At 41.2% G+C, this 10,683-nt stretch overlaps 1 protein-coding gene across 1 annotated transcript; it reads left to right on the top strand.

The window, feature by feature from the left end:
* Positions 1-1,933: 1,933 nt before the first annotated feature.
* LOC310854619 (ependymin-2-like) lies at positions 1,934-8,235 on the top strand (the record flags this gene model as incomplete). Its single annotated transcript, XM_083759294.1, has 5 exons — positions 1,934-2,003; positions 3,173-3,207; positions 3,932-4,066; positions 6,604-6,785; positions 8,097-8,235. The coding sequence occupies 5 exons, from the start codon at positions 1,934-1,936 to the stop codon at positions 8,233-8,235; spliced, it is 561 nt and encodes a 186-aa protein (XP_083615420.1).
* Positions 8,236-10,683: the final 2,448 nt, after the last annotated feature.

The raw sequence follows: 10,683 nt of genomic DNA, 5'->3' as shown, positions 1-10,683 counted from the left end.
TTGGTTGAGACATTGCGAAAAAAGGTGATCTTCACTGCACTTGGAGGACTCTATAGAGCACCGAAGACATCACTGTCAGTAGAGGGCGCCAGTCCACAGGTTTGTGTACTTTTTATTTGCATTGAAATCGCCAAATCGCGATGGAAATGGTGGAAATGTACAAATATACCCAAAGAGTAACACAATAAGCGCTAGAAACGAGTCAAACAACCCAGAGACTACATTTACGGGTAGGCGGGGTGGCTGCAGCTGCCCGTCGCACAACAGAAACTGACATGTTAATTAAGTTTTATTTTATATATATATATATATATATATATTTAATGTTTCGTGGTACGAGTCGAGTCACTTCCAGCTGAGCTTACATCAATGAGGAATCTCAGGAACGCAATGTGTTGACAGCTGGGTGTGATGTATATTAGCAGCGACATTGCTTTCATACGTTGTAGTTTGAAGGCTTTTGCGGCAACATTAATTCAATTTTCTCCAGAAACTGGCTGTATCAAATATGAATGGACATCATAAACGACACCCTCCTGACAGAAAGGCCGGGATGATCGGTAAATTTTTCAAACACAGTTCTATGGGGATTTCAATGCAAATTAAAAAATACACGAACCTGTGGACTGGCGCCCTCTACTGAAAGTGACGTCAGACTTCGGTCGGGATGACTCCAGACAGACTTCACAGAGCGCACTGAGTACAAGCCAGAAGTTGGTGCGCACACGAACAACGCTGTCCACACTTCAAACGCTGCAGTCCGCACTTCTGAGCCCTCTGATTGGCTATACTACTTCACACACGTCACTGCGCTCTTCACACGTCACTGCGCTACACCATGTGACACGCGTCCCGCCGCACCACGCAAATCCAATCAAAAAATCTAAACGCTTTTACATCCAAAATAATGTGCCACAACTGTCACAGTATCGGCAGCTCCTCCCCCGCCCCTGCCCCAGAGTAATATGAGCTGCATACAATAGAATTAGCATGCGTTCTCTCTGTGCTACTCAGTACAGTAACAGTACAAACAAAAACCTGGCCACTCGACCAGGTTGCCAGGTATGCGCTTTCCAAGCAACTGGGTCTATGAAATCATCTGGTTGCCAGGTTTGCTTTTCCCAGCAAAGAAATAAAAAAACTGTTTTGCACTCCCGCTATTCCCGCCTTCTTCCCATTTGCGACGCGTGGTGCTTCTAGTATATCTACAAGCTCACAATGCATTGCGATGCACCGCATTGAGAGCTTTTTGATTTTTTATATTTTCATCCATTTTATACATTTGAAAACTTGTGAAATGGGACATTCTGCATAATACCTTTGAAGTGTTTTGATAACAATACTTTTGTACTTTCAGTCTTTCACTCAAGTGAATTTTGATTACCAGACGTGTAGAGTTTCTACATTGCATTATTAAAGATATATATTTTGTGTGGCTTTCGCCTTTATATATTTTTTTTTAAAGTATAGTTTTTATAGTAGGCTGACAGGAAATGGGGAGGGAGAGATGGGGCCATGGGGGGGTGACACACAGTAAAGGCCATCGGGATCGGGAGTCGAACCCGCGTCACACTGCCAGACTGGATTACCAGCCAAGGCTACTTTTAGTTTTACTTGAGTACAAAATGTGAGTACTTTTTCCACCACTGACCACTGGGATATAGTAGCCTACATAGTTACAGTAAAAAGTTTTCTATGCTGTCAGAGTCACATGCGTTGTTACTGCCTCTTATCACAATGTCCTTACAAAAGACCCTGGCTTTCAAAACAGCAAAACGCTGTTGGAAAGAAACTCTGGCTCCGGCTCCGTATACCTGGAGCCTCTAGTGTCATGTTTATAAGGAAGTGGCTCCGGCTGGCTACAGCATTAACCTGGCAGTGTGTGTAGGTGTGTGTGTGTTTGTGTGTGGCTACGCTTTGTGTGTGAGGAAGCATGAGGGACTTCATTGTGTTGCTGAGCCTACTGGCTCTATGCTGCCTGGCCCAGCAGCCCCATCCATGCTGTGAGTACAATACCACTGAACTATGTATTTTGCTTATCGTTTTATGCTATAGCGTCCAAGCTAGAGATGCACAATATAATCGGTAGCGTATCGAAATCGGCCATATCAGCCATAAAAATGCCATATCGGTATCAAACCCATCTAAAAATAATCCAGATTATTCTCACAGATAATAATGTGACCTTCAATGGCTTTGTGCTCGCATAGAGCAGCCAGGTATTTGCCTGTCTCTTTAGGAGTGTCAGCTGTTAGTGGGGACTTTCACCAGCAAAACATTAAATAATCATTTAAATATTTGGCAATGAGTTCAATATAAATTTAAGATAATCCGTTATATCGGAATCTGTATCCATCGATAGGCTATGACCCTGCAAATAATCAGAGATCTGATATCGGTCATAATTTAAATATCGTACATCTCTAAGCATAACTATTCTGGGGAGAAAACTGCACATCTCACAACACCTCACAACTCGCAGTTATTACATTTTAGTCACATCTCTTGTCAATCTCAAATTAGCCTCGGTACCAGGCTTTCATTTTTGTTGGTGCAAAAATTGAAAGCCTGGAAGAACGCATTGGCCGCTCTGGTCTAAAAGTGCGAGTCAACCCTTCCGGGTGGGCGTCGCTCCAAATGATGTGACTGCACTAGGGGGGGGGGGAGGGGCCAGGGGTGACGGACAGATCGATGAGATCCAATCAGGGCGTGCGCAAATCTCAGCCGCGACCCGCCCCTCTAGACCAGAAACCTAAAGTTAGCTCAGGCTAATCTCAAATTGGTTCAATATGTAAAATCCACAGACACACCTTTACATACATGTGTTAAATGTTACGCTCTCAAGAGTTAAATTATTGTTAAACATCTGCATTACTTAAGTCTACATATAGCATGTAGAACAATTGTTATTTTGATCAATGTTGTTATCTCTCCTAATGGAACCACATCAATGCAGAATGGAATTGTGGACCAAATCTTATCCAACGATAACAAAATATCGTCTGATATGTCTGAGAGGCTAAATCTCATCAAATGGTGTTACTCAAATGCCGAATAAATAATGGACCTAGTTAAGAAAAGGGTTGAAAACCACTGTATTAGAACAAAAACAACTAATGCACAGTATTGAGCCATTGTTGTACAATAAAACACATTTCTCTGTTTCTCACAGCTAGTCCACCTCTCATGACTGGAGCATTCACTGTGGTGAGTGCTGCATGCTTTTCTTCAACACTGCTGTAGTAGAGTAAAACTAAAACTAGTAATCAACGAGTCAAGGTGAAAACATTTTTGACAGATTAGTCTAATAAGCCCTATTTTAGCTGTATTTTAGCTATGTAGCTCAAAATGCAACACGTTGTGGAGCTTGAATCTGACATTTTTGTGTTCTTATTATATGTCTCGCCCGGTCGCACCTTCCTACCTACATGACTGCCTGCCTAAATATGTCCCAAACCGCCCCCTAAGGTCTTCCACTGCTGGCCTGCTCGTTTTGCCTAAAAAAATGGCAACTAAAAAAGCAGCTTTTTGCTTCTACGGGCCGATGGTGTGGAACAAACTCCCACTGTACCATCGACAGGCAGCCTCTGTAGACACAGCTCAAGACCCACTTCTACACTAATTTTAATTGATATTTTGATTATATATTTAATTTTTTGTTATTCATGTCCTCACTGTATTGCATTACTGCTATTATTTGTTTTTATGTTTATGCCTTGCTTTTCTTTTCTTTCTTTCTCCATTGCTCTGTAAAGCACTTTGAGCTGCATTTCATGTCATGAAAGGTGCTCTACAAATAAAGTGTTATTATTATTATTATTATTATTATTATTATAGTAGGCCTAGTAGTAGTAGTAGTAGTAGTATTTTTAATAATAGATTAAATTAATTAACTGTAACGTAGACTCAAATCAAAGTGTTGTTCTCTCAGAGGACCCATGATGAGAAGATGCATACGTATGGACAGTACTGGTACGACTTTCTAGGACAGCGCCAACGCATCAAGGAGTGGGGGAGCCTCGACAACAAGACCCTGACCATCGATGCCCTTCTGCTGTTCCACGAGGTACGGGCATGCGTAGCGCTTCACTAGAGGGTATGCACATGCAAAGTGAGTGGCAAAGTGAGTTTAAACCATTCTGACCTGAGATCAGATTCTAAAAATGTTTTCTACATCCTGACAGTTTTCTGAAAAAGCTACGTTTCTATGTCAGTCGTTCTTCGATTAAAAACAAATAAATAGCAGACCTACAAGCTCGTAGCGCGGTATGAGCTTGTAGATCTGCTATTTTTCAATAGCTAAAGCATAAAGTAATGCTAACACCAAAAGGGGTTCCCGCCCGAAATGTGTTTTAATGTTTAATGCAATCAGATAAGACTTTCTGTTTGGATGTATGGGCTGTCAAGGCCAGGAAGTAGGTTTTGTGCCATTCAGTACGTCCCTGCATAACTTGGTGATGTCACGTGCATACCCTCTATACTGCTGCTTTTTAGTTTTTACTGCTGTTTGCATGGAGGAAGTAATTGTGCTTTATAGACACCTCAGTGACTACTATACTGGTCAAGGTTAAGTTTTAGGTATGTCCCAAACTGGGCAATTCATGTTACAGCAGATAATAAAAACCTCTAAAAACACAGTAGATAAACACACATAAACAATAACAGACATAGATATGTACAGTATATGGTCACAAGATCCAGACAATAAATATAATAATAAATAAGTGCAACTACAAGCATCCTCCCACACTGCGTCACAATTACAAGGATCTAATAGTTAGCCAATACCAGTTACCCATGTACCCAGTAATAGTCTATTAAATAACCTTGTGGAATGTGTCCTTCATAATAATATATACTGATAAAGAACTGATTAGATCAACGTTAAAATATAAGAGCAGTACTTGGCCATGGAAACGACCTGTCATTTGAGTACCACAGACGAAATTTCATTCTGACCCCTCCACGAAAAGGCCTAGTTGTCCTTACCCCTTATCTATCATTTATACATTATGGATAAATAGTGTGGATTTAGACAGTTTTTCGTATGTGGCATTTTTAGCCTACTATATTTGAGTACAGCTGGGTTCTGATAAGACACTTGAAATCGCAAACACAATGGACCATAATTATGCTGCATTGATGCATGTACAGTATATAGCCAGTACACAGTGAATAGACTTGCCAGTAAATCAGTAACACTGATTTAATTCATACACAAATATAATGGTTTTAAAATATGTAGCACAGTGGAATAGACACCGTGGCTCATTAGGAGACCACTAGTACAGGGGTAGGCTAGGTGACAACATTAGCACAAGGGAGGGTGATCACTGGCACACTGGCATAAGTGTGAGACAAGTTTTAAGTACCAGGTCTTATTACTTAAAGGGATTGTGACATTTAAAACACATTTTTGTAGATTTTTTGGCTTTTTTGGCTTTTCTTGACATCAATGTCACCAAAAAAAAACGAAGTTTGAACATTCAGTGTATTCTCTGCTTTCTGGACTTCTGTGAATAATTATGCAAAAATGTCTCATCTGGTTGGACGGCAGAGATATACGTAGATCTCCGCTAAAGCTCCGCCCCCTCCCCTCTGCTCCCTGCCTAGTGCCTACCCTCTCTTCTCCGCTTCCTCATTGTGATCGCGACTTTGTTTCTTTGTAATACTTACTAATAATGGCTTCTAGAGAAAAATCAATCTGCTCTGTTGTTGGCTGTGTCAATCAACACAAGTCCTTACACTGGATACCAACTGGCCTAGATGACTCTTTTATTTTTGACGATGACTTCCTACCAAGTTGTCAAAGTAGCGCATCTTGGGTTGACAGGAAAGGGGGAATTACCGACATCTACAGGCTAAAATAATGTGTTTTTCCATGGCTTTTCAGGATGAAGATTAGACATACACAAAAACGAGAAAAAAAATAATACTGGAGTGGAGTTGAGTGTTCAAACTTTTTAGACACGTTTGAAGGACCATGGCCAAGACTTTTAATGTTGTTAAAATTATGTTATAAATCATGTCATAATACCTTTAACTTAAGACCTGGAGGCGTGGTCAATGCTCTTTGGCCACTCAGAATAGCCAAATGGCATTGATCACGCCTCCAGGTCTTAAGTTAAGTAATAAGACCTGGTAGGCCTACTTAAGACACGCAAAATACAGCCCTTTAGTCACTTAAATTATGTCCACTCACATCTGCAAATTCCATCCTGCACATAATTGTACATTCATTCAAAATCCTAACTCATGACCGAGGGATTCTGGAAGATAGTTGGGTTTTTAATGATCATTATTTACATCCTGATGTGAAAGAAAATATGTCTAAGCTTGTTATGTGTGTCCTATGGACAATCGACATCAGTTGGGAATAATTAATTTGTATGTGGTGTCATAATTATATATGGCACACTGACTATCATGAAAATGAAAACATGTGACAAAGGTTGCAGACCCCTGCGAATAGTATACATTTATGTCATGTCTATATATATGTGGCTAAAAATGTCATTGTGCTGAAAATGCGCATCACAAGAAAGCATGTTGATGACCCCTACATTGCAAATGAACTGTTTCCTGTTAAATGTCATTCCTCAGCATACTGTGTATGTGATTGACGAGCCAAACCAGAAATGCGTCCATCAAGCTCTGAAGAAGGACTTCCTTCCCATGGGGGTACCACAGGATGCCACCCTGGCTGGACAGGCTGTGATAGGCAGCTCGTCAGGCCCTGGTCAGGGTCTGCTGGTCAACAGCTGGACCGGAACTCTGCCTGACAAGTCAGGTTAGAGGCCAATGGTTGCAACAACCTATCAGTACTTCAATATAGAAATACTCTTGTTACAAGTCCGGAATGTACTTGAGTAAAAGTGCAAAACTATTGGCACCAAAATTAGCTTACAGTGGCCCAGGCCGTAGCGTAACGGTCTGGGCACCGGACTGGTAATCCAGTCGCAGTGTGCCGCGGGTTCGACTCCCGGACCCGACACGGCCTTTACTGCATGTCATCCCCCCATCTCTCTCCCGTTTCCTGTCAGCCTACTGTCTGTCCCTTCAAAAATCAATAAAAGGCGTAAGCCGCAAAAAAAAATATCTTAAAAAAAAAAAATTAGCTTACAGTAAAGTATCAAAAGTAAGAGTACTCATTATGCAGAATGTCCTGTTTCATGTTTTCCAATGTATACAAATCTTTTGAAAAAAAAACAGATCTACAAGCTGAACTTGTTATGTAGCGTATTATGTATTTTCAAATGGCCAAAATGTATACAGGGCTGAAGTTATTACTAAAGTTTATTTTTATTTTTTAATGTTTTGTAGTGGAGAAAAGTACAATATTTGCCTCTGAGATGTAGTAGAGGTGAAGTAAAAAAAAAAAAACTTTACTGGAGTATTTCAAATTTCCATGGAAATACTCCAGTAAAGAAAACTTACACCGCTGCCAATGTGTGTACTGTTACACACAGAGTAGTAATATTGTACACACCAGACTAACTAATATTGATCACATTGGTTTCCCATGTCTGTCCCTCCAGGCAATTACATGATGACTGTCACTGAGTTTGGATGCATTCCAGTGTCTACCACATATCACCAAGAACAGTTCGGCTGGATTGATGTACAGTATGTCTACACTTGTATTATTATTATTATTATTATTATTATTATTATTTTGTACAAGCTCTGCTATACAACAAAGCAGCGAGAGGAATTAATTGGCATAACGACTAAATTGGGGTGGAACGTGTGTGTCAAATTTGAAGTCGGTGGCGCGAACAGTTCTCGAGTTACGTGGATTACAACAATACACACACAGACAGACGGACAGAGACTTGGTGCATTTATAGTTAGATAAAATAAAACTTAACTTAAACCCTCACTTGGTCCCCTTATTTATCCACTCTACACCAAATGTCTTCACCAAAAACAACCGATCTACAAGCCTTTAGATCTACTAGCCTTTTGATGGGCTGTGTCCTCCTACTTGTGCAAGTTGTGCTATATCAAATGTCTGCTTATTATTATGACACATGCCTGGGACAGGAACACTTGCATTCTCACATGGTATAAACCAACACCTTTGTTCTCTCCAGCTTTTTCGATAATGTTAGTGGACTCACGGACCCTGAAGAGCTGGACATTCCAGTCTTCTGCAAGCAAGCAGAGAAGAGTGCCGAGGAGGGAGACAAACCAGCGACTGACTTCTTCTCTTTGTTCCTAAGGAGACACTGAGCAGCTCTGCTGCTTGTGTCGCTTTGCAGTTGTTATCGATTGTTAAAACATTTAGTGATTGATTTGTAGAATGTAACTGTAGAATGTAAATTAAACATCAGGTGTAATGCATGCATTTGTATCTCTGTCATCAATTACACACAGAACCCACATGGAGCCTTGAATTCATGGAGATTTTGTAGTTTTGTAGCCAATAATTTGATGATCGGCGGATTCTCTGGTCTCCTGACTAGTTGTTTCACGGATCCCCGTAACTCTGAGAGGCAACCCATACCCCCCTTTTCCACAAAAAAAAAATAACTTTGGTGACACGCCTACTTTGATTCCCACTTCAGGGCAAGAAGAAATATTTTTGGTTTCAATTCCGACAAAGACAAATCTTTTGTCTGCTTTACTCCATAAACTACAATTAGCCACTTGAAAAGCATTAACCCATTTTGACCTGAGGCCGATTCTAAAGCCCAAACCACACCAAAGGGTCGAGATTGGACGAGACAGTTATAGAGTTTGTCCCAGCGGTGTGATATGTCCTGTTGCACATGGACCCAAGTCAACCCAATGGATTCAACTGGTTCAATTCAATGGCCGAAACCACACCAATGGGTTGCCATGCATCTAATCACAGCAATTTTTGTTTGCAAGGAATTGCATGGCGACCCTTTGGTGTGATTTGGGCTTAAAGCCCAAACCACACCAAAGGGTCGAGACGCAATAAACTGGTTTTAGCATTCGTTCCAGCAGTGTGTCCTGTTGCGAGTAGACCCATGTAGACGCATGCAGACTCAAGTCGACCCAAGTGATTCAATTAGTTCAATGCAATGGTTGTTTGCAACTACAAGCGTCTATACATGGTCTACTTGCAACCGTTTGGTTGCAAGGAGTTGCATGGCGACCCCTTGGTGTGGTTTGGACTTAAAAATGCTATCTAAATCCTAAAGTCCAAACCACACCAATGGGTCACCATGCAACTTCTTACAACCAAACTGTTGCGAGTAGACCCTTGTAGACACAAATAGTTGCAAGCAACCATTCAACTAATTATTGAATCAATCGGGTGGACTTGCGTCTCCATGGGCTATACTCGCAACAGGACATATCACACCGCTGGGACGAACGCTAAAACCCTTTGGTGTGGTTTGGGCTTAAAAGTTTTCTGAAGAACTTAAGTTGGAAAGCATTTGTGTTATTTGAAAATGTAGCTATATGTATTTACAGCTAAAATCTAAAATGACAGATGCTTCCCTGGATTGAATGGGCTAATATGATATGATATTGCACTTACACTTATGTGTGATTTGCATTGTGCAATGAATCAATAATAAAGAGAAGTTACTGACCTGCATCAACCCGATTACTTACCTTGATCTACCACTAGATGGTGCTATATCTTCAGTTTATGTGACCTGGCATAGACGACCAACATATGCCTTTCTCACACATGTAGTTATATTCTGCTCAGCCAGCATGACTGGAGAAAAACAAAGGTATTCTACAAAATCTAAACCAGAAGTTATCAAACTCTTTCGTGCCAAGGACCCCCACATTGACATGTATTTGAGTATTGTGCCAGGGACCCGCAGAAGAGAAGATGTGTATAAACCTTCAACCTTCAAAAATAAATGTGAGCTTCTGCTGTTTTTGAATAGCCAATGCAAAAATCAAGCCCTGCCAATTGGGCTCAGCCATAGAGTATAAATAAGGATAGAGACTGATTTGGCACGAAGCTCCGCCCCCTCCGCTATTCATGTCAGTGGAAGTTGCTCAGTGGCGTTTTGAAGCACCCGGAAGGACCGTCTCAAAACATCTACTTCCGCATTGGACCACCAAATTTTGGTGGTCCAATGCGGAAGTGCAACCGAGCGCTCAATGTTAAAGCCCAGCTGCACGGACTTTCCTCGTCATGAATCCACAGGTCCGCCTGCAGTCCTTCCTCTTACCACTAGGGCCCAGTGCTTCAACGTTGGAGCGCCTCACTGGCCCCTTGGGGCTCAGCCCTATTGGCATGGTACTGTAGGTTGTGCGTTGGTTTGGCGAGTGGGAGCCCCGGGTTCAATCCCCGCTTCCGCATAATGCTACAATCACTGACAGATAATAAATCTGTGTGAGGCTATTAAAATAGCCAAAAGACCAGAAACCTCAACCTTATAAATCTTCACTGGAAAAGTGAGAACCCAAAGTATCAAACAACCCAAAAGAGGAACTCTAGTGAAACATAGAGTCGTGCAAAAGACCTGAAAGGATTTTGACACAAGAGACGTTCTTAAATCCGAGTTTAGTGAAAAATCTTCAGGTTCAAAGCTTGTACAAACAAAATGTAAAGAATAGTGGAGAGAGAATTCTCCTAAGTGCTCTGAACAACCGTCACATCATTTTGCACAAACATATATACTGAAAAACATGTCATAGATTCAGAATTCAGCTGTCATATTTCAATAGGTTGAGAGGCCT

This window comes from Protomyctophum parallelum (assembly GCF_964188405.1).
Source record: "Protomyctophum parallelum genome assembly, chromosome: 2".
Classification (NCBI taxonomy): Eukaryota; Metazoa; Chordata; class Actinopteri; order Myctophiformes; family Myctophidae; genus Protomyctophum; species Protomyctophum parallelum.
Note: the sequence above shows the minus strand (reverse complement) of the source record. Positions and strands in the feature narration are given on the sequence as shown.